The sequence below is a fragment of the Paramormyrops kingsleyae genome, chromosome 16 (assembly GCF_048594095.1).
Source record: "Paramormyrops kingsleyae isolate MSU_618 chromosome 16, PKINGS_0.4, whole genome shotgun sequence".
Lineage (NCBI taxonomy): Eukaryota > Metazoa > Chordata > Actinopteri > Osteoglossiformes > Mormyridae > Paramormyrops > Paramormyrops kingsleyae.
Genome location: NC_132812.1, coordinates 1,109,004 through 1,133,035, shown reverse-complemented (window position 1 = coordinate 1,133,035; position 24,032 = coordinate 1,109,004). Strand labels below are relative to the sequence as shown.

General features: G+C 39.9%; 1 protein-coding gene across 1 annotated transcript in view; it reads left to right on the top strand.

Moving 5' to 3' along the window:
- The first annotated feature begins 10,036 nt into the window (after window positions 1-10,036).
- LOC111836461 (sodium/potassium-transporting ATPase subunit alpha-1) overlaps window positions 10,037-24,032 on the top strand; it is a 173,562-nt gene continuing 159,566 nt past the window's right edge. Inside the window, exons 1-22 of the mRNA XM_072700679.1 lie at window positions 10,037-10,206; window positions 11,092-11,205; window positions 11,861-11,920; window positions 12,345-12,548; window positions 12,983-13,096; window positions 13,193-13,327; window positions 13,510-13,627; window positions 15,077-15,345; window positions 15,463-15,771; window positions 15,877-16,011; window positions 16,100-16,292; window positions 16,486-16,661; window positions 16,757-16,893; window positions 17,009-17,159; window positions 18,020-18,188; window positions 18,277-18,431; window positions 18,519-18,642; window positions 18,972-19,117; window positions 19,973-20,103; window positions 20,245-20,346; window positions 20,474-20,565; window positions 20,659-20,796. Of these exons, the coding sequence (XP_072556780.1) occupies window positions 10,195-10,206; window positions 11,092-11,205; window positions 11,861-11,920; window positions 12,345-12,548; window positions 12,983-13,096; window positions 13,193-13,327; window positions 13,510-13,627; window positions 15,077-15,345; window positions 15,463-15,771; window positions 15,877-16,011; window positions 16,100-16,292; window positions 16,486-16,661; window positions 16,757-16,893; window positions 17,009-17,159; window positions 18,020-18,188; window positions 18,277-18,431; window positions 18,519-18,642; window positions 18,972-19,117; window positions 19,973-20,103; window positions 20,245-20,346; window positions 20,474-20,565; window positions 20,659-20,687 (3,075 nt within the window). The 5' untranslated portion in view covers window positions 10,037-10,194 and the 3' untranslated portion in view covers window positions 20,688-20,796. The remainder of the gene's footprint in view (window positions 10,207-11,091; window positions 11,206-11,860; window positions 11,921-12,344; window positions 12,549-12,982; window positions 13,097-13,192; window positions 13,328-13,509; window positions 13,628-15,076; window positions 15,346-15,462; window positions 15,772-15,876; window positions 16,012-16,099; window positions 16,293-16,485; window positions 16,662-16,756; window positions 16,894-17,008; window positions 17,160-18,019; window positions 18,189-18,276; window positions 18,432-18,518; window positions 18,643-18,971; window positions 19,118-19,972; window positions 20,104-20,244; window positions 20,347-20,473; window positions 20,566-20,658; window positions 20,797-24,032) is intronic.

Genomic DNA, 24,032 nt, shown 5'->3' with positions numbered 1-24,032 from the left:
AGTGCCTCTGGACTGGCAGACCGGGGTGGTGATCCCCCTCTTTAAGAAGGGGGACCGGAGGGTGTGCTCCAACTATAAGGGGATCACACTCCTCAACCTCCCTGGTAAGGTCTATTCAGGGGTTCTGGAGAGGAGGGTCCGCCAGATTGTCGAACCTCAGATTCAGGAGCGGCAGTGTGGTTTTCGCCCTGGCTGTGGAACAGTGGACCAGCTCTATACTCTCTGCAGGGTTTTGGAGGGTTCATGGGGGTTTGCCCAACGAGTCTCCATGTGTTTTGTGGACTTGGAGAAGGCATTCGACCGCGTCCCTCAGGGAGTCCTGTGGGGAGTGCTCCAGGAGTATACCAGGCTTCTTTTTAAGGGCTGTTTGGTCCCTGTATGACCGGTGCCAGAGCTTGGTCCGCATGGGCGGCAATAAGTCGGATTTGTTTCCGATGAGGGTTGGACTCCATCAGGGCTGCCCTTTGTCACCGATTCTGTTCATAGTTTTTATGGACAGAATTTCTAGGTGCAGCTGGGGTGTTGAGGGTGTCCAGTTTGGTGACCTCAGGATTAGGCCTCTGCTTTTTGCAGATGATGTGGTTCTGTTGGCTTCATTGGACCGTGACCTTCGGCTCTCACTGGGACAGTTCGCAGCCGAGTGTGAAACAGCTGGGATGAGAATCAGGACCTCCAAATCCGAGACCATGGTCCTCAGCCAGAAAAGGGTAGAATGCTCTCTCTGAGTCGGGGGTGGGGTCCTCCCTCAAATGGGGGAGTTTAAGTATCTTGTGGTCTTGTTCACGAGTGAGGGAATGATGGAACGGGAGATCGACAGGTGGATCGGTCTGTCATGGTGAAGAAAGAGCTGAGCCAAAAGGCAAAGGTCTCTATTTACCAGTCGATCTACGTTCCTACTCTCACCCATGGTCACGAGCTGTGGGTAGTGACTGAAAGAACGAGATCGCGAGTGCAAGCGGCTCAAATGAGTTTCTTCTGCAGGGTGGCTGGGCTCTCCCTTAGGGTGAGGAGCTCGGTCATTCGGGAGGGACTCAGAGTAGAGCCGCTGCTCCTCCACATTGATGAGGTGGCTCGGGCATCTGATTAGGATCCCTCCTGGACGCCTCCCTGGTGAAGTGTTCCAGGCATGTCCCACTTGGAGGAGGCCCTGGGGAAGACCCAGGACACGCTGGAGGCACTATGTCTCCCGGCTGGCCTGGGAATGCCTCGAGATTCCCCCGGAGGAGCTGGATGAAGTGGCCGGGGAGAGGGAAGTCTGGGTTTCCCTGCTGAGACTGCTGCCCCTGCAACCCGACCTCGGATCAAGCGGAAGATAATGGATGGATGGATGGATGGATGGATGAAAATGATTTGAAATATGAAATTCCATCGCTTTCTCTGTGCTTACCCAGAACTATATGTGCTAAATGCTAAATTCCTTGTCGTTCATTGTCAAGGCATTATTTTGGAATGTACCACCTTGTAAAGTGGCCTTACAGGACCTGCTGCCTCTTTTGTACACTAAGCAAATTCAGTTCAATTGAACGCAAGTGGAAGTGAACTGGGATAATTTATATTATTTGTGACTCCTATGATAACATCACTTTGGTGTCAAAGAGCAAAACTGACATAATCACCTGAAAATGTGTGATAAACTGTTCAGTGTGAAGTGTTTTTTGTTACACTGGGTCATTGTTATAGTTATGGTTTTTATAATGTTTCAATTATGTATTTATTACAAAGCAGCCCTTTATTTTTACGGACTGAACAGCTGTTTTCTATTCTTATCAGAAAGCTGAGACTTACCCAATATTCATCCAGTACATACAAAATTTGAGTGTGACACGCAACAAGAGATTGAAGGAATTAATTCTAACAATATCTGTAACACTTCACACTTCCTTGTTTGCTTTTCATATGCTAAGAAAATTATTCATTGATTAGTTTTTGAACCCATGTCAATGGGCATTAATAGAAAATATGATTGCTCCTCAGATGAAAGTGCTTTATGTTCATTCCTGGGGGGGTAATGTCAGTCTTAACAGGTGCTTGTGTTCACTGAGCACCCAGCAAATCTTCTACTAAAGGAAACAGACCTATAAATAATTGCCAGTTTATTTGCACCAGGAGCATTGTTCATTCGTGAAGTTCAGTCACCCGAAAACACTACAAATATCATAAACTCCATCACCATAAAATGTCAGACGGGCTGGGGTGTAAGGGAATGATTGACTGCCTGGAGGAGATTATGGCTCAGATATAGATCTGTTTTTAAACTTCTAGTCTGTTCCACCAAGCAAAAATATATGCATTCATGTGTAAATGGGTAACAAACACACTATTTGAGGGGTTCACTTGATTACAGGTCACTGAACATTCCAAAAAGCTTGAATCAATTACATCTAAATATTTCTTAGTACTCCATAATGAAGATATTTTTGGAAGGAACTATTTTAATTCTTCTCAATATGCTAGTTTTCTTGTACTTTTCCACGTCACAGGGACCTTCTTAAAAAGGGGTGGAGTACAGTGGTGGTGCAGATTCTTGAAATATTCATCCTTTTATTATGGGTAAATGATTCCTGCACCAAAGCGTTTTAAATGCTTCAGTTACTTTTGAATAAATACCAGGATGGAAGAAAGGAACAAGGTCTCTCATTAAATCTAGGGAGTAACCAAGCAGAGTGGGCAGTTCAAGGACAATATAGCAACAGTGACACGTTCAACCATAGAGAGGAAAAAGTTTGAGCTGCCCAGAATGGAAAACATTGCCGTTTCCAGTAATGTGATTCGAGAGTGATGCAGGATGTGGATGAAATAACAGTAGAAGTTAAGGAGCTAGGCTGCAGTTTGCTGAGAAGCAGGCATAAGTGGTCATGAACTGGACTGCATTATGTAAAGCAATAACAAAAAGGGTTTTAGGTTTGAATTCAAAAAGGCTTGATCTTCTAATTTGCTCAATTAAATTAAACAGCTCCATAAATTAATATAATTTAAAACTGTATGATGCTTTGGATAAAAAAAATCTGAAAAATAAAGCATAATAGCTCTACACTCATGCATTCCTTAAGGAGAGTTCCAGTGCGCTAAACACTTCCAGCTGTACCTTTGCAGGAGCAGTATCATTCCCAAACACCTCCCATGAGCTCTGCTGGCATACCAGAGGTGACATTGTGGTGGAATGAGCCCCAGGGCACATTGCAATCAACAGAATGGCTCACAAATCTGCCCCTCAAACCACAAAGTCATTCATTTGGTCTATTTCACAGGCATTTATAGCCCAGTTACTTGACGATGCCTGCATCACTGAAAGATTCATGGCAATCAGCAATCCATTTTGTAATTTGTTTCTGCCATTGGACAAAACACAATGATTTGGCTTGTATCATGAAAATCTTCTCCTACATTTTGTTATGACTGTTAGTATCTTGGGACTCTCCTCTGGTTGCAAGAAAATAGGTGAGTCATTCCATATCAAATCACCTAGTCTGAGGAATATATGCGAAGTCACCCTCTTCCCTCCCCTGCAAAAAAAAATCACAGGTGATCCTATACCAAACCTTTGAAGAAATCCCAAATATTAGGTCTGTATCTCTAATAGTTTTGAAAATACAGCCCTTTGAAATGTTAATTAATTTAACTAATTTTTTCAAACAAGCCTTTCAATTCAACTTTCAACATTCACAGATTCTTTGATAAGACATGTACAGCTTTGACATTTTGTGACTAGGGCTTTGTCTGTAGAATAAAACAAATGTAATTAGCTCAGATGAGCCCCACATTACTCTAAAAAGTCAGCCTTTTCTCAGTGCATTATTCATATGGTTTCAGTAATCATGTGAAACTAAATTAACATAACTAGAATAGCAATGCATTTCCCTGTATGTCATGCAAATCAGTTTCAAGAACCATATAAATATGTTTACTGAAAGAAACAATGTAGTGATTCCAGCAGCCTTATTAAAAGTCTCTTAAGTATAGGGCATGTGTTACAATATGGAATTTGATTATTATTGCAGTAAACAGAGTGTAAATACTCAGGTGATAAGAACTTCTCCCTGTTCAGTACTCCTCTTCATTCCTTGTAATCCTTCATTTGGTGAAGGACATTTAAAAAAAAAAACCACTAAATGCATAATAAAGAAAGTGAGAGAGCAAAAACAGGAAGATGATGAAACGGGTTTGGACGACAGAGGAGTATTTATTATACATAAGCAGTAGTTAAATGATTAAGAAGCTATTACAGGTAGATGCAAACCCTGCAGACAGAGCAGGGTGCAGATCCCCAAGCCGGGAGGTGTTGGGGCACAGTGCTAATCATTGGAAAAGGTGAGTCTGCAGGACGCACAAGCTGGAGGTTGCATAAAGTGTGCCTTAAGGCTCCTCTTAAACAATGGTTACATTTACACTCAACTTTGTTCTTATCTTCATTAATTGACTGTAAACAAATGCTCAGTGGGTTACTCTTCTGGGTAAAAAGTGAAGCAGTCTCTGTAAATGAAAGAAAACAGCAATTTCACAGTCAGCTAAGCCTAGCCACTGTTTACCCCATTGCAGTCTGTTTAGTGTTCCTAACATAAAACAATGGTAGCATGGCCACCCACTTCTGTTCAGCCACCTCCTACTCAGATTTAAATACAGTAGTCAATTCACTCAGCGCCTATAGTTTGGCGAGTTTTCATATAGTATCATATTTCAAGAAGTATAGTTTAAACACATAGTGCATTTCAAAACAAAGATAAAATCAACCCCCATATCAAGCTTGTGTAACTCTAAGTTAGCCAGCTGAAGCTAGGGTTAGAAAAATGACACACTACTGTGTCTTTCCCAGTTTAATGTGTACTTAACTATATGGTATATGTATATTCTATACAAAATACATAATACATGGCATCTTAATGCATGGTTTACAATCCTAGGTAATCAGGTAATAAAACCATTCCTGCATTTTCAGACTTTTTACCCTTTTCCATCATTGCTTAAAATATCATTATTTATTAAAATATGATATTAAAACCCAGAGCCCTGATAAAGTAACGCTTATTAATAAGTATTTCAATACAGATGTTAATGCCGTTTTCCCCATCTGCACAGCGGAGGTGAATGGGTTAAAGCATGACTGTGGGAAGGTCAGAGCCAGCATGCAGGGCCGGCCGTGCGGTCATGTGACCCATGCAGGTGCGATAGGCGCTACCCGCCCAGCACCGATATTCGACAACAACGTGCTATTTTCAAAACAAACTCATGGAGGCCAAACCAAAGCAGAAAGTAGGCAGGGAGCACTGGCAAGCTTCCATTTTCACAGGCCAAAGTCCCATGAGATCAAAGCTCTCCTTCATATACACCCTGCATGTATTTCACACATTACTTTCTGCATGCCTTCATGGGGAAATGCCCAGACAGAGCCCAGCTGTTAAGCTGAAGGTAATAAGGAATACTTTGATTCTCAACTGCTGAAATAGAATGATTGGAGAAATTTGCTCTTGAGCCCTAAAATGAGAATGTAATCAAGCTTGACGTTAAGCAACTTCATCACAGCTGTGACTGAATACACTTTCCTTGTCCTTGTTGTCAGCTTCCCTACTCAGGGTCCTGCTGCTATCACATGTCCTGTTTCTCATTCAGATACCAGAAACAGACATTTGTATTATCTTAGTCATGCTCAGCTCATGTTTCAGAAGGGGAAATACTAAGAGTAGGTGAACGTGTGCTTTTTCAAGAGGGGCTGGATTCCTAAGTTTAGAGCTTTGGGAAATAGAGTAGACAGATCAATATATGGAAAATAACCCCCTAACCCAAAAAAAAATTATACAAAAGTTTTTCAACTGCTTTTGATACCTGTAGGTGCCCTTAATAACATATAAAAAATCTAGTAAAATCTGACTTCAGGAAAGGGGTCATTTTCAAGATGGTGTCCAAGGTGGCGGTAAGAAGCTAATTCTGGCTATATCTTGAGTACTGTTTAGCTTAGAAAGATGTTGTCAGTGTTTAATCAGACTTAGAGGTCACTGGATGATGTATATCTCACTACATTTTCATTTGATCAATTTCCAATAAATATTTTCAAAGATATTATATGCTAGCTCATTAGCTTATTAGCTAATTTCAGACAGGCTGAGATTTCCAATACTCGTTAGTTAAGCCCTACTTAAGTCCATTAAAGTATATTGTTTGACATGGAATAAGACCACTAAGAAACAATTACTTTGCTGATTTTTTTTAGGCTAAATTAGTAATTCCTTAAAAAAAATACCCTGGGTAAACCAAGATATTTGTATTGACATTGATTACCAGTTACACTGTTAAACATCGTTATTCGCCTAGAAGTTCACAACTAGTTCATCCCTATTTTGACAATATTTAGAATGCATAGATTCTAGTGTAATTATTGATTGTGTTTTTTTCTCTGTCCTTACTATTTAAATACCCAGCAACCGTGTTGTCAATTCAGTCTGATATTTTACTCAAGAAGCTTACACCAGAATGAGCGTGTCTGATGATGGCATCTGTCCTATTTGTGAGGGCAGATTTGAAGATGGACATGATGTTGTCCAAATTCGACAAAAAGGTGCAGATGGGATAAATGCAGCTAGTATCCACAGAGGTGACTCTATTGCTGTGACAGCTGGCACAAGAGTGTACTGTAGCTGCCGGAAAACGTACACCAACAGCATAGAGATTAGCATTCATTTAAAGAACAAACAGGGTGGTGAACAAAGTACTGTTAAGTGAAGTGCGAGGGTCTCTGGGTTTTTATTCAACAGCAAAACAGATTGCCTTTTCTGTGGTATCACTGTGGATAAAGAAAGCTCAGACTACAGCTATGTGAAAACAGATAACTTTGCAAAGACCATCCTTCAATGCTGTGACAACCAACACGATGAGTGGTCATACACTGTTAAATGCAGGATTGAATATTATCACAGCGACCTGCATGCTGCAGATTCTGTGTTACCATCATACTTGCAGTCACCATTTCCGTTGTGGACGTGATCTGCCCTTACAGTTTCAACGTGATCCAGACCCAAAACGTAGGAAACCTGGAAGGCCAAAGAATGAAGACCAAGAACAAGCTTTCTCAAAAATGTGTGCATATCTTCGAGCAAATGATGAAGAACAGCTGACTGTCTCTGACCTTTAATCTAAAATGAAAGAATATTTGTGCGAGGTTGATTCTCTCCCCTTTGGTTATCAGTATCTAAAAGCTCAGTTGAAGGAGCGCTTCGGGGATAAAATTTTCTTTGCAGAAGGCAAAGGTTTGGATGACACTATGAGAGAGAAAACATCACACATCCTCAGGTCATACTTCAAAAATGCTAAAAAAAGAATGTGATGAAGAGTCACAGAAGAGGGCAATACTTGAGACGGCAGCAAGGCTTATAATATCAAAACAAATATCCCATCTATTAATGATCAGACAGGTCGAGAGCTGCAGGTAGACCTAAAGTGTTTGACATTAACCATGTCAAAGAAGTTCTTGGACATGAGGTATGTTCTCAGTTGTTATTTGTCCATGCCATGACAGGTTGTGACACAACATCTCAGATTTTTGGTGTGGGAAAAAAGACTGCTTTCCAGAAGCTTTTAAAAGGAGATCTTTGGTGGGAAGAAAACAGATTCTCTTGCAACATTACGGCACAACATCTTCAGCAAGAAGGTTGCTACTGCTTCATCATTTGTAGCACCTGAGCGCCTGCCTCCAACTGAATCTGCTACTTAACTTCACTGTCGCAGAGTATACTACCAGGTTATGATCTGGATGGGAAAGGCAGAGGGTATGAATGCCAAAAACTGGGGGTAGAACTTGCTGGATAATCAGTTCATCCCTATCATGTCAAGAATGAATGCTGCTCCTGATAGTCTACTGAAAGTTATTCATTGTAACTGCACCAAACCCTGCAAGACACTCCGCTGCTCTTGTAGACGATATGGATTACTATGTACTACTGCCTGTGGATCCTGTAAAAATCAAAGGTGTGACAATCCACACAACAAATTCCTTCCAAAAAAATCAGATGAAGAGGATGATGAATGATAAATTATATGAAAGGTTGTTTAAATCCTATTTTTAAATTTGGTGAAATTGATTATATAATTATTCAATTATTTTATTACTAACAGCAAATACTTATACAAACAAATACTTCTAATATTAACTGATGATACTAATTGGCTTACAGGGTCAAAAACCTATTATTTAAACTCAAATTCAACCTTCTAAGCTGGATAGTACTTGAGATAGACCCCTTTTAAGGCCTTGGCGGCCATCTTAAAAATGACCCCTTTCCCAAGGTCAGATTTTACTAGATTTCTAGTATGTCATTTAGCAGGTCCAATAGTAACAGAATCCATAAAAAAACCTTTTGTATCAATTTTTTTTAGGTTAAACCATATATTGACCCGTCTAGAGGACAATACACCACTCGTGAATAGCACTGCTATGGTATCCCTGACCAAACTACCTGTGCTGTGCTACTGCAGTAAAACTAAAAAAAAAGAAGTGGTCAGATTATCTTACCATTTATTGCTTGTTTAGATTTTAATCATTAAAATATGCTCTAATCACATAAGTGCCTTAGTGTGTAACAGCAGGAGTGTAGCCTTCATCATATCATCAAGTCCCACTGACTTAATTGCCCTCCAAATTCAACCCATACGGCCAATTACATCCCTCAGCACCATTCCATCACTCTCTTTTGTAGATTTTCTATAACCCTTTTGCTGGTTAATGGAAAATGCCATAAGTTCTTTACCAAACATACAGAATAGTGTCTTGGGGTATTATATATCAGACAGGCTGGTCTTTCTGCTTTCTGTGTACTAGTCATTGTGTGTACGGGAACTCAGATCATAAGGAGTTAAATATGCAAGGTGTAATGCAAATAGATATACAATCCTCGCTTAAGGAGGCTTTTTGCATAATCAAATTAGATTAAGCAATTCTGAAGTTTGTTAAAGGTTGTCTTGCTAAAAGAAATATATTTGTATCCCTGCGAGAATATAGCATTACTCAGCTTAACTATTTTAAGAGATTGTTCAACATAAATGATTAACAATAAATACTACTTTAAGGGTCACCATAGATATTTTGCATAATACTTTCATATTTTCTAATGAATCTGTCCAAGCTTAACTTGAGGGAAATAAATATACCCTCCATTTTTACTCCTTTATCATACTGTTACTATCTTACATTGGCTGATTGAAACAAAGCCCTGCTTTTATAAAAGATCTTTAATAAGAATGGCCTATCAAACAAATGAAAGAGTGTTAAAAGACTGATTTCTTTCTCTATGACAGACAAGTGATTTTATCCATGTTTACTGAGAATGCCATTTTAGCAATTTTAGACTATAACATTCCCTAATGCAGAAAGTTTGTTTTTCATTTGATTCAACAGGTTTAGCTTCTTAAAATTATAAAACAAAATAGCTTATGACCACTGCAGTGGTCATAAGTTTTTTTATTGTGCACATATATACAAAATAAAGTAACCTTTGTTAGTTAGTTTTAGTCTTCTTTTGTCTTTAGTTGTGTTAGTTCTAAAGTTATAAACAGATTTTAAATTATGCCTATATAAAAGAAAAGCTTACAAAAAAGAATTGACTTTCAGACTATTTGACCTTGAAAGAAAACTCTGCTTGGAAAATACCAGATTGCTTTATTATCAAAAATATTGCTATGTGTTGCCTCTAAGTAGGGGTAAAAAAAGCACATAAGTTTTTTTTTAAATGTCATATGTTTAATAGAATATTTAATGGAATATTCACATGCAATAGAGTGGCACATATTCACAACTATATATACAAAATGTCATGTTTATGTGGATTTCAGATCATATCCTACTTTTGACTGATTCAGCCTTATCTGGTACAACAGGCCATCTGTGGTCCAGCTTCCTGTCTCCTGTATTGAAGGACTGCAATAATGAAACAACTGACTTTATTAACCTAGATGGGGAGATGAAAGTTGAGAGATGAAAGCTGAAGGTTATCCCCAAGCCCCGCCCTTCTGCACCTCCCTCTAAGGATTGCACTGGGAGGGTATATAAGCATCTCTGGCTTTCTAGGATGACCTAGGTCGCTCAGAGTGTGCTGCAGATGGCGCAGAGGGAGTGAATAGCTTTTTTAGTACAGTCTTACAGCTCTGAAGCACGTTTGGCATTATTTTTGACTCAGTGTTGAAATCTCTGACTGATACATCAGGGCCATAAAGATGGGAATTGGGGTAAGTGCTCTATTTTTTAGCATCTATTATGTTTTCATTGTTAAAAAGCTAGTGATACCTGTATGTAAGGTTTTGTTCTATTTATTTGTTCTCTCTTTGTCCATCTTCATATAACTCCAAAAGAAACTAAAACTAGTGCAGAAAAACTTAGAGTGATTCTTGCAAATACCATCAACAGTTGGCTTTTTTTACTTAGTGAACTTAGTAAAATAAATTTGAATGACCAGGCACTGGCATTTACTGGTGCCAGAAAATATTTAGCTAGATCACAGCATTTGATAATTTCACGACACAGCATGATTTTATTTTCACATAACATCAGCTTTTCCTGTGAAGTCAGCAAAGATCATTGTTAAAGATTTCTTAGCTCAGCAGCCTTTCTCAGGGTTAATCAGATACAGCAGCTTTCCTCAAGGGCGATTTACAAGTCTTGGATTCTACAATTATATTTTTAAACTGCTGACAATTTAGCTGAAATGATTAGTTGATTAGGCTCTGGATTGGAGGATCATAGGTTAGTGTGGCTCTTTGCTTAATGGCATTCCTGTTGTCCTGCCTCCTCCCCAGGGATGAAGTTGTATATTATCCAAGTTACAGGTTTTCCCATGGTGTGTGTGGCCTATAATGCATTGGGATTCTGGCTAGCATATTCAATATCCTGACAAAGGCTTCAGGGTCATTGTGATCTTGCACTGGATTTGTGATTTTTCAAAAGGGGTAGAAGCTTATTCAGTTTATCATATAATCATAGTAACATTCGGTAACAAATCAAGACATAATAGGAGGAATTTGAAGAATAGCAGTCTGGTGTGAATGATTCAAGTATTGGGTGGTAGTAAGAATTTGTCACACATCAACTTGCCCTCTTTCCCTTACCTGGCACAGAAAGGCCATGAGAAGTACCAGCTGGCAGCTACATCTGAGCAAGATGGCAAGAAAAAGTCTAAGGGGAAGAAGAAAGAGAAGGACATGGATGAGCTGAAGAAGGAAGTGGACCTGGTCTGTGTTCAATGCTTGCTTTTATACTAATATCAAAATCAAAATTTATAAAGGTGAAACTTACACTGAAAGAATGAATAAAGAAATAAGCTGATATAACAAACAATATCCTCCTGAGACCCCACCCATTCATTTATGTCCATTGTAGTGGACATTTTGTTTTTGCATCCTATTATAACTTATCTTAGCCATTCCTAACCTAGCTTATGCTATTCTACCTTACCCATTCCTATCCTACCTTATGCTATTTTATCTTAGCCATTCATATCCTACCTTATGCTATTCTACCTTACCCATTTCTATCCTACCTTATGCTATTCTACCTTACCCATTTCTATCCTACCTTATCCTATTCTATCTTTCCTTACCTTGCATCTTTTCAGTCTTGTAAGGAAACATATTTATTCCTGTTGTACACTAAAGAGGACATGCTGTCAAATTAAAAATAAAAAATAAATTAGAAAAAATCTAAATTGTTAGATGTCTTATTTCCTCCAAAGGCAAATATCCTAAAATTGAAGGACACTTTTTTCCTTGGGTCTCAGGAGGATATAACTGGTAATAATAACTGATAAGCTGATATTAAATACTGTCTTTCAAAGACTTTAATTATGGTTTTTGGCACATAATTTGTTGCTGATTTGCTCCTCTGCAGGATGACCACAAATTGACGCTGGATGAACTTCACCGGAAATACGGCACAGATTTGAGCAGGGTGAGCTTCTGGTTCACATATTCATAACAGACATAATTTATTACACAGATTCATGAAGTATGTATCAGCCTGTACAAATGACCAGATGATGGTGATCCAAGCAGGATGTGGCCTGACCTATGCGATAATCATCTCTGTTTTTACTTTAGGAGCAGCACAGTGCCTTAGTGGGTAGCATTATGGGACTGATTCCACCACATCTACATAATTGTGCAGCTTTCATATTTTCCCCACATTCATTTATGTTTCCTCTTGGTATTCAAGTTTCCTCCCACATCCAAAGTGTTTACTGCCTAATGCCCTGCGATGGACTGGCATCCCATCCAAAGTGTACACTGCCATGCACCCTGTCCATTTTGGGATACAGGCTCACAGTGATCTTACTGGGAATATGAATGGATGGAGCTTTGTCTTTCTTGCCCAGGGTTTGACCATCATGCGTGCCGCAGAGATCCTTGCCCGTGACGGCCCCAATGCCTTGACTCCACCCCCCACCACTCCAGAGTGGGTCAAGTTCTGCAGGCAGCTGTTTGGCGGGTTCTCCATGCTGTTGTGGATTGGTGCCATTCTCTGCTTCCTGGCATATGGAATCCAGGCTGCCTCTGAAGATGAGCCTGCCAACGATAATGTAATATCATCAATCAGTTTTTAAAGTGTGCTAAAATATAAAATGCAGATATTTCTGAGTCAGCTCAGTGGATAGCACTGTTGCTTCACACTTTCTTCTATGACTTGGGGTTTTAATGTCACCGCTGTTCTCTGGCAGTGAAGTTTACATGTGTTCCCTGTAATGTGCTTGTTTCCGCTGGGTACTCTGATTTCCACCTGCAGTCAAAAAGTTTGCAATTAGGTTAACTGGCATTTCTATATTGCATATAGTGTATGACTGTCAGTGTGCCTTTCACAATTGCATGAAATTTAAAAATGGAAAATGAATACCCTGCTATTTCAGACAAGATATTTCAACATGCAATGTAATATGCCAGCTGTCCCAGCCTTTGAATAGCCAGGAAGAGACAGTATATTTTTCAAGGTTTTTATGTCTGCCCTCTTGTTCCATAGTTGTACCTTGGGGTTGTGCTTTCTGCTGTTGTCATCATCACTGGCTGCTTCTCCTACTACCAAGAAGCTAAAAGCTCCAAAATCATGGACTCTTTCAAGAACCTGGTTCCTCAGGTGTCACCTTCTGGAATATATATAGCAAATATGTTTTAGACTTTGCTTGCTGGGCCTTACTCTGTGAAGGCAAACTCAACTGTGTATGTCTTCTAGCAAGCCTTGGTGATCCGGGATGGTGAGAAGAAGAGCATCAATGCCGAGGATGTAGTAGTAGGAGACCTGGTGGAGGTGAAAGGAGGAGACAGAATCCCCGCTGACTTGCGCATTATTTCTGCTCATGGTTGCAAGGTAAGTTGACCAAGCACTTTGGGCCCCTAACAGAGAAGCAGAACCCTTTTCACCTCATGGATGCTCTCGTCTTCATCAGTGTTCTAGATCTGAGGGGTCATGATTTACTGGGGAGTAGTAGTTAGAGCAATCTATATTAGTCCATCTTTCTCTCTGTTTTTAACCAGTTGATCTTTATTTAGGTGGACAACTCCTCTCTCACCGGAGAATCAGAACCTCAAACTCGGTCTCCTGACTTTTCCAATGACAACCCCCTGGAGACCAGAAACATTGTATTCTTCTCCACTAACTGTGTAGAAGGTATATCGACACAGAGGAACTGAAAAACATTTATGTGAATAAAATATTGTGGGTCTGGATTGGATAGTTTATTGTAATTAGATGAGAATATAATAAGAGTATCCTGTGAGAATTCAGTATGATGTTTGTAATACTTTTCAAATACACATTTCCTCCACCATCCAAAAATAGTGTTCCTATGAAACCTCTCACAAGCTAAATGAAGTAAAGCAAAGAACCAATTATCCTTAATTTATATGGGAAAAAATTTTGAGCGTTCCCAGACCAAAAAAATAACCTACCAAATCATACTAAATAACAAATATAACCTATAATAGGACTAATATATGGTAAAAGTAAGAATAATATGATAAATACACAGCCTATTTAAAGCAGAAATAATATATATACAGTGTACTTTTGGTAACTGAAAGAAATCCAAAGAGGATTTGGAGATAAAACACAGATGCTCATAGACATAGTTTGATGTTGAGTGTTGCTCCATGAAAAGGAGTTTGGTAACACCACTCTTGCTGATCGGGGTGCATGCTGCCCAAATATCAATTTGATGTAAAACAAACACTGAATGCTATTTTTGTTTTTCACCTTCATTCTTCAAGTTACAATCCTTTTCGGATTTCTTTCAGTTAGCGAAAACAGATACTAATGCAGATTTTTCAATAAAGTGAAGTGAACTTCTGTAAAGTGGAGGATACGTGTATATTGCTTCACACATGCAGGATAATTGTTTAGCTATCACAGCCTTTGAATAACCCAGGTTTTTAGGTCAGATCTATTGTTCTATACAGTTGCATCTACCCCAAGATACAAATCATTAGGGCTTTCCCCCACTCATAGCGTATAGTTTGCATGTTCTCCATGTGTGTTTTGTGTCCTTTCTGGGTACTCCAGTTTCCTCCTGTGATTAGAAACTTGTATCTATAAATTGTGTGTGTGTGTGTGATGTGCGAGCGGGTTTACCTATCCTTATGGGGACACAATGTCCCCATAACGTGATAAATATCCATTTTTTTTCCCTTATGGGGACCGGTTTCCTGGTCCCCATAAGTGAAAACTCTATTTTATAAAAATCGGTGACTGCTATGAAAAAACTAAAAATGCAAAAACTCTTTTATTTTGTTAGGTTACTTATGCTTATGATTAGGGCAGGGTAGGGGTTAAGGTTATCATAGTTAGCGTTAGCATTTTTCCCATTGAAATGAATGAGCGGTCCCCATAAGGATATGTTTACCCTACATGTGCGTGCGTGTGTGTGTGTGTGTGTGTTTGTATATGGCAATGAACTGGGATACTGTCCAGGGTGTTAAACTGCCTTATGCCTTGTGTTTCCTGGGATAAACTCCAGACTCAGATTTACACTATATTACACTTTTAGCTGCTTTTTCCATTGAATACTTTTTTCCTAGCTGTAAATCCAGCCCAAAATTGCCCTGTGTTTCCTCCTTACAGGCACTGCCCGTGGTATTGTCATCAACACCGGAGACCGTACCGTCATGGGCCGCATCGCCACCCTTGCCTCGAGCTTAGAGGTCGGACGTACCCCAATAGCTATCGAAATCGAACATTTCATCCACATCATCACGGGTGTGGCTGTCTTCCTGGGCGTGACCTTCTTCATCCTCTCCCTCATTCTTGGATATGTTTGGCTGGAAGCTGTCATCTTCCTCATCGGGATCATTGTGGCTAATGTGCCTGAGGGGCTTCTGGCCACTGTAACTGTGAGTGGAGTCAACCCCTGTAATCATTCTAAACTGTAAAGATCAGTAAAGGGAAAATACATGCACTTTGTAGGCATCTCCACCTGCTTTGCTCATCATATTGCTTCCTTCTCCCAGGTGTGCCTGACCCTAACTGCCAAACGTATGGCTAAGAAGAACTGCCTAGTGAAAAATCTGGAGGCTGTAGAGACCCTGGGCTCTACCTCCACCATCTGTTCTGACAAGACAGGCACCTTAACTCAGAACCGCATGACTGTGGCTCACATGTGGTTTGACAACCAGATCCATGAGGCTGACACCACAGAGAACCAGAGTGGCACCTCCTTTGATAGGAGCTCTGCCACTTGGGCTGCCCTGGCCAGAGTTGCAGGCCTCTGCAATCGTGCTGTCTTCCTGGCTGAACAGAGCAGTGTTCCTATTCTGAAGGTATTTCCCTTTTATGTAAAAAGTCCTTAATATTGTAAACCTCCCTCAAAGAGGATCAATGTGTACTCCTCTGTGAAACTGCTCACTTATCTTCTGATTTCTTAGAGAGATGTTGCAGGAGATGCATCAGAGTCAGCCCTGCTGAAATGCATTGAACTGTGCTGTGGCTCTGTGAAGGACATGAGGGATAAGTATCCCAAAATTGCAGAGATTCCTTTTAACTCTACCAACAAATATCAGGTTAATAAAGCTTTATCCATCTTTCCAGTATAAAGTCATTGTATGTGTACATTTTTAAATAGTTTTTGCATACCCAATTTCCGTGCAGCTTTCCATCCACAAGAACCCTAACACCTCTGAGTCGAAGCACTTGCTGGTCATGAAGGGAGCACCAGAGAGGATCCTGGACCGCTGTTCCACCATCCTGATCCAGGGCAAGGAGCAGCCCCTGGATGATGAGATGAAGGATGCCTTTCAAAATGCCTATCTGGAGCTGGGTGGCCTAGGAGAGAGAGTATTAGGTCAATGAATGTGAAATATAAACTCATACTCTCAAATTTGAAACTCTGTTTCAGCCTCCATTATTCAGCCTTACAGTATTTAATTTAAAAATGCAAATGTACATATTTTTATGACTTTCAAATGCAATGTTTTTTGTAAAAAAAAGCTCACAGACAATGAGTATCAGTATGTTCTCATACTGCTGTACTGTAGGATTCTGCCATTTCTTCCTTCCGGATGACCAGTTTGCTGAGAGCTTTCAGTTTCACACTGAAGATGTGAACTTCCCCACTGAAAATCTGTGCTTTGTTGGTCTCATGTCAATGATTGACCCTCCTCGTGCTGCAGTGCCTGATGCTGTAGGCAAATGCCGGAGTGCTGGAATCAAAGTATGTCTGCCAAGTTCTCAGTCAGCCTTATCTTTGAACATGACCTATTTTTGCATCTCTTGCATTTTATAATTAATATTCCACTCTTAATTCAGGTTATCATGGTTACTGGTGATCATCCAATCACAGCTAAGGCCATTGCAAGGGGTGTGGGTATCATCTCAGAGGGCAATGAGACTGTGGAGGACATTGCTGCCCGGTTGAACATTCCAGTTCGAGAAGTGAACCCCAGGTATGCTTTGATAATGGTTTTCAAATAATTATCCTCGGAGACAAAGAATAATCACTTTTGCTACAAGGTCAATTCTATCACAGTGTGTTAAGTTTCTTTATGCTGTAAATTACAGAGATGCCAAGGCCTGTGTGGTCCATGGGGGAGAACTGAAGGATCTGACCTCAGATCAGCTGGATGACATCCTCAAGCACCACACAGAAATTGTATTTGCTAGGACCTCTCCACAGCAGAAGCTGATCATTGTGGAGGGCTGCCAGAGACAGGTACATTGCGATGTTCTTTTGGAATCCTAATTATAATTCTCTCTTTAAACTGTTTCAAGCACCTGACAAAACCATGCCTTAACCATTCACAGATGAGTATAATTGGACTAACCAGAAATGGAGGGATACGTTTTTACTGGTCTACTCCCAGTTTATTAAAAGTTCACATAAAACTGATTTTGTTCAGGGCGACTGAAGCATTGAGTTGCCTGAACTCACCGCATCATGTGGAAGTTTATATCTTTCATGCAATACAAATGAATTCATTTGTGTTACTCACGTAGTTTTTATTTCTTTCAGTTTAATCCTGTTTATCATACATTGTATGTATGTATTTATGTATGTATGTATTCATTTCATCTGCCATCAGACTTTATAACACCTCAGTCACCTAAAGTTAATAAATTATGTCACTATTCTGTACATTGTGCAATATCTGCTGCATAGGCATACAAGTATATTTACATCACTCGGTGCAATCTGTATGTATGTGTATTTTGGGTCTGTGCAATGTGTGTAATTGTGTGCACTAATTTTATTATTGACTGTATTTGTTACAGTATTTTTTGGTCTGCTTTTTATTTACTGGTTGTTGTAACAAGTAAATTTCCCCAGTGTGGGATAAATAAAGTCTTTCTTTCTTTCTTTCTATCTATCTATCTATCTATCTATCTATCTATCTATCTATCTATCTATCTATCTATCTATCGTATTGTATTGTATTTTTTCATTATGCTTACTCAATGTATTCATTGTATGAGTTTTGTATGGGATATTAAGACTGCTGTATATATCCAGACCTATAACAGAAAAAGAAATTTCAAATAAAATACAACCAACCACCTACTTTTAACCTTCAGGGTGCCATTGTAGCTGTGACAGGCGATGGTGTCAATGACTCCCCCGCCTTGAAGAAGGCCGATATTGGCGTGGCTATGGGCATTGCAGGATCTGATGTCTCCAAGCAGGCTGCTGATATGATCCTTCTGGATGACAACTTTGCCTCCATTGTCACTGGGGTTGAAGAAGGTAAAGCAAGTTCAAATAATGGCGTGTCCAAACAGTTACCTAACCAGTCTAATTTTCAGCCATTGATGACTTCTACTACTATTTTCAGGTCGTTTAATCTTTGACAATCTAAAGAAATCCATTGCCTACACATTGACCAGCAATATCCCAGAGATCTCTCCATTCCTCCTTTTCATTATTGCCAACATCCCTCTACCCCTGGGAACAGTCACCATCCTCTGTATTGACTTGGGAACTGACATGGTGAGTGAATAAAACAGCTTTACTGAGTAGATCGGTGGCTGAATTATCAGGTTCCTCATCACTAATATTCTCTTTTTAAACCGGCAGGTTCCTGCTATCTCCCTGGCCTACGAAGCTGCCGAGAGTGACATCATGAAGAGGCAGCCCAGAAATCCCATAACAGACAAGTTGGTGAATGAGAGACTTATCAGTATAGCCTATGGTCAGATAGGTAAGATATCACAAATGCAGCGATATCATGCATATATCATGTGGACTATTGTGATCTTCATCTATATCCACCAGGAACCTCAGAAGCTTAGATTTGACGGTTGTACTATTAAAATTAGTTTAAAAATGAATTATTATATCTTTACTCTGTAACACTATAAGTCTTACATTACCTTTTATGGAGCAGATACTTTTCTCCAGAGTGACATACAGGTGTGGCCATATATGCTCGAGGAGTCATTAGGCATAAGTGCAGCTAGGCCGAGCTTCCAATAAATTCCCACTGTAAGCAGTTTTACAATCCTATCTGACATCTGATAAACTCCTTAGGCATGATGCAAGCAACGGCAGGGTTCTTCACCTACTTTGTCATCCTGGCTGAGAATGGTTTCCTTCCCTCTACACTCCTGGGAATCCGTGTTCGCTGGGACGACAAATATGACAATGACCTGGAGGACAGCTATGGCCAGCAGTGGGTCAGTACCTCAAACGATTGCTCTAAGACTACACAAGAAGCTCTGCTTCCCCCATAACATTGCCAAAAGAATTTAATTAGTCAACACTTTAAATTTTAATTATTTGTGATTAAAAGTATAATCTATCTTACTAATTGAACTACAGTACCTATCCTTTCATGGGAATTGCTTTTGACAACATATACCCTTTGAAGCCAGGATAAATACAGGCCATTGATACCTACTGACACCGTGCTTCACTGGAAGTTGGAAGATTCTTGTACACTTTGTCTAAATAAAGAATTGACAAAACCTTATTTGTCAATCAGCTTCGATGATGTGTTTTCAGAGCCTGCACAGGCACCGTGCTTGACTAGGAGTTTATGAGAGCTTCATACATGGTTTTTAGCTTAAACAAAATTGATTAGACAGATAGACTTACAGTCATATATTTTAGAATTACTTGGAAGCCAGGCATCCCTGCATGATGTTTGGGAGATATCTTGACAAGACAGGATAAACTACAATAACATTAATGTTCCTGATTTTCAGTAAGTTCAGTAATTTTCTTTGTAGATTACACTAGTTTTGTAGTTAGCTTGGCTGTCTGTATGTTCAAGATAGTCAAATTGCTTGAGAAGACCCCATGCTGGTATGACAGGATAATAGATGATTTCTTACAGGATTTACATATAAGTAGCTGTCTGGCTAAAATATGATGAAGTTGCCAACTGCTGGTACTATGCTTCCCACATTTAAAAAATCCCCATCCACCATTGGTCTGTACCCACGACCACTCATTTGACCGCTAAATTTCATGTGAGAATATGCAACCAATGGAATACTAATTTTCTGTTTTTCTCTTACACATCTTAGACCTATGAACAGAGAAAAATTGTGGAATACACCTGCCACACTGCTTTCTTTGCCAGCATTGTGATTGTACAGTGGGCTGACTTGATCATCTGCAAGACCAGAAGAAATTCTATACTTCAACAAGGCATGAAGTGCGTATATGAGGCATCAGACTTACTCTTAACATAAGCAAACATACAGTAACAAAGTGCAGCTCTCTCAACTCAAAAGAGTGTTTTGTAGCATAAAATCATAAAGTCATGTGAAAATGTGGCATTTTTCATCCACGCCAGGAATAAGATACTCATCTTTGGACTATTTGAGGAAACAGCTCTGGCTGCCTTTCTCTCTTACTGCCCAGGCATGGATGTTGCCCTTAGAATGTACCCATTAAAGTGAGTGTTTGTCATTTTATATTTAAAATCATCCACATGAAAGGAATCCATTACTGTACCAGCTCTCTGGAAAACCATGCAATGAATTAATGATTGCTTTCCTGTGTGGCTGTCTTCGTCTTGCCAGACCTTGCTGGTGGTTCTGCGCCTTCCCCTACTCCCTCCTCATCTTCCTGTATGATGAAGCCAGAAGGTACATCCTTCGGCGTAGTCCGGGAGGTAAGAGCACTTATGGACCAAGCCTTGTAAGAACACCCCGTAACAGAACACTTTACAATTACGTCACATAACTCTTTGTTTCTTCATTTTCAGGCTGGGTAGAAAGGGAAACATACTACTAAGCAAACAATGTCCTGTCTGGATCAGCAATTCAATTTGGGATCTGCAACGGATCTGCTTCCATTGAAGTCATCTTGCACTTATCATAAATATTTTGGATTCGTTTATACAGTATATAAGAAAAACAATTATTGAATAAAACTCTTTATTCTTCTTCTCTACAGAAGTTTGAAAGGACTAAATCATGATGTAGCTTTGATATGTTACTAGTAACATAACTGTTTCCATACAGCATCTTATTAAATACCATTTCTTTAAGTTATTGATTGTACTTGGTGCTGTCCAAATGGTAGGATTTGTTTTAATTTAGTCCAAAGAATCAGCACCCAGTTAATTGATATGATCAAGTTTAAGAGACAGAGGCAAGATTTCATCCTAGCGTACAGCCCAGTGTTTAAACTAAATATCACATTTAGCCAAATAAAGTAAATAAAATATTTTTCATCAGATACATTTATTTTTTAATTCTTGTTTAAAAAACTCTACAACAGCACTGCATATCCTAACTTACATAAAATTTGATGACAAGTATGTTATTCTGAATGAAAAAATACCCTGCAGATAGAAAAATCTCCCTATCTACCAACAGCAGTGAAAGATGATTATTGCAGCGTCATTAATAAACGAAAATCTTATCAGGGCCAAAGCCAATTTCATTCGGTGGGACACATAAGTGGAGTTTGATCTTGGCACTTGGGGGGGCTGGCAAAAAATAAACACATCATACTTATCCTATGTGCTAATATCTGATGCACACATAACTAGGGCTGCAACAACTAATCCATTTAATCGATTAAAATCGATTATTAAAATAGTTGCCAACTAATTTTAATAATCGATTAGATGGGTCTGCGTTATTATACACATAAATACAGTGGCTACCTCTTAATTTGGGAGCAGTAAGCTAACCAAAGCCGCGGTGGCAGTAAAGTACCATTAAGCTGGAAGCCAACCGCCATAAAAAAAAGAGGTGATGAGAACCAATGGCGTGCCTTGAGTAGCTTACGAGATGAATTCTGGGAGAATTGAAAAAGATGTTTAAAAAATGGCGGAGGCGGACACAGCAGAGTCTTGTTTTAATTCTGCCAGAATTTGACGATAATTAGCTGAAATTAGGTTGGAGAGACACTGATGTATTATGTGACGTTGTGGAGTATTTGAATTATTCAATTACTTAACGCAAATTCTTCATTCGGTGGTGTAGTGGAGGGTAAATGCACGCCATTTACACACCTTTTAAATTTACAAAACAGGTGATCACCTTTTTTGAGATCACTAATGTTAAGGATATAAATAGTTACCCACTGTTTTTACTGCTGTACATAGAGTCTACCCACCTTAAATTTCTTGTTACCACTACACCACTGCTTCATTACTTCATGATAGAAATTTATAGTAATATCAAATGTTGGCAAAGTACGAAGACCTGGTGGAGGAGTGCAGAGGCCAGGGTTGGCGAGCTTACTGTGAGCCAATTGAAGTGGGCTGCCGGGGGTTTACTGGCCGGTCATTATGCAGAGCTCTGGTAGGTCTTGTAGTAACCGGAGCTGTCAAGAGGGGAGCCATATGTTCCATCACTGAAGCCGCAGAAAAAGCCACGCGGTGGCTTTGGATAAAGAGGGCGAGCCCGTGGGTTAGTGCTGCTGGGATGCAATCCAGGACCTGATCAATCCCAGATGGGTCACCTGCGTGTCAGGGGGTCTGATGTTGAAAGACCCGAAACCCCCAATGACCCCAGGAACATCACTGATTCAAGATTCAAGATGATGCATCCCAGTGCATCTGTGACCAGCAGACACACAGGCTAGCACTCAAAATCATTAAAGACCCTTCACACCCACTGAACTCTGCCTTTGAGTGGCTCCCCTCCAAACGTCGGCTCCGATATCCTGGTTGCAGGACACAGAGGAGGAGAGCCACCTTTGTTCCTAAAGCTGTCCTTCTTTTGAACTCCTGATACCCCCCCAAACCCACCATTATCACCTCACACTCCCACCTGCCCCTCCCCCCTACAATCCAGACCTCCTCAAATGAGTCTCACTTTTTTTCTCTTTTTTTTCACTTTCATCATCATGCATCTTATTGCCTCTGTACAGTACTTTGTCATTTATTATGTTCATAGTTATTGTGTGTCTGTGTGTCATCTTTTGTGTCTAATGTTACTACTGTTATTTGTGTGCGTTGCTCCACTATGCCTTTTAAATTGCCCCTCGGGGACAAATAAAGTTTTTTGAAATTGAAATCCTAGAGATGTATTTAAATTCCTATAGTAAGACCAGTTTTTGAAGGTCTCGATCTTATCTTTGAATCAGCCGTATTTATGCTCGTTCTTGTCATGGACTCGGGATTTTATTTTGAGACCATAACTCTGAGAATATTCTTATTAATAAGCCATTTACTGTCGGATTGGATAACTAATAACTTCAAGTGCAACCAATGGCGTTACTACCGGTGTTCTGACAAAACATCCTACCTATCGAGACGTGCTATCGAGCCTTTCTGCGCAAGTGCAGTTCCACCGTCTTGGGATTAATGTTAGGTTTTAGGGGTTAGGGTTAGGGTTAAGGTAAGAGTTTTAGGGGTTTTTGGGGGGTTAGGGTTAGGGTTAGGGTAAGAGTTAGGGTTAGGGCTATCGATTAGCACTACGGTAGGATGTTTTAATAAGAACATAAGAACTATACAAACGAGAGGAGGCCATTCGGCCCATCAAGCTCGCTTGGGGGGAACTTAACTAATAGCTCAGAGTTGTTAAAATCTTATCTAGCTCTGATTTAAAGGAACCCAAGGATTCAGCTTGCACTACGTTATCAGGAAGACTATTCCATACTCTGACTACACGCTGTGTAAAGAAGTGCTTCCTTAAATCCAGTTTGAAATGTTCTCCCGCTAATTTCCACCTATGGCCACGAGTTCTTGTATTTGAACTAATGCTGAAGTAACTATTCGGTTGAACAGCATCCAAACCTGTTAGAATCTTATAGACCTGGATCATGTCCCCCCTCAGTCTCCTTTGCTTGAGGCTGAACAGATTTAGCTCAAATAACCTTTCCTCGTATGACATTCCTCTAAGACCAGGAATCATTCTTGTGGCCCTACGCTGCACCTTTTCTAAGGCCGCTATGTCCTTTTTAAGATATGGTGACCAAACCTGTACACAATATTCTAGGTGAGGTCTCACCAAGGAATTGTATAATCTTAGCATTACCTCCCTTGACTTAAACTCCACACACCTGGAGATATACAGTACCCCAACATCCTATTGGCCTTTTTTATTGCTTCCCCGCACTGGCAAGAATGAGACATGGAAGCATCAACATACACACCAAGGTCTTTCTCATAATCAGCTA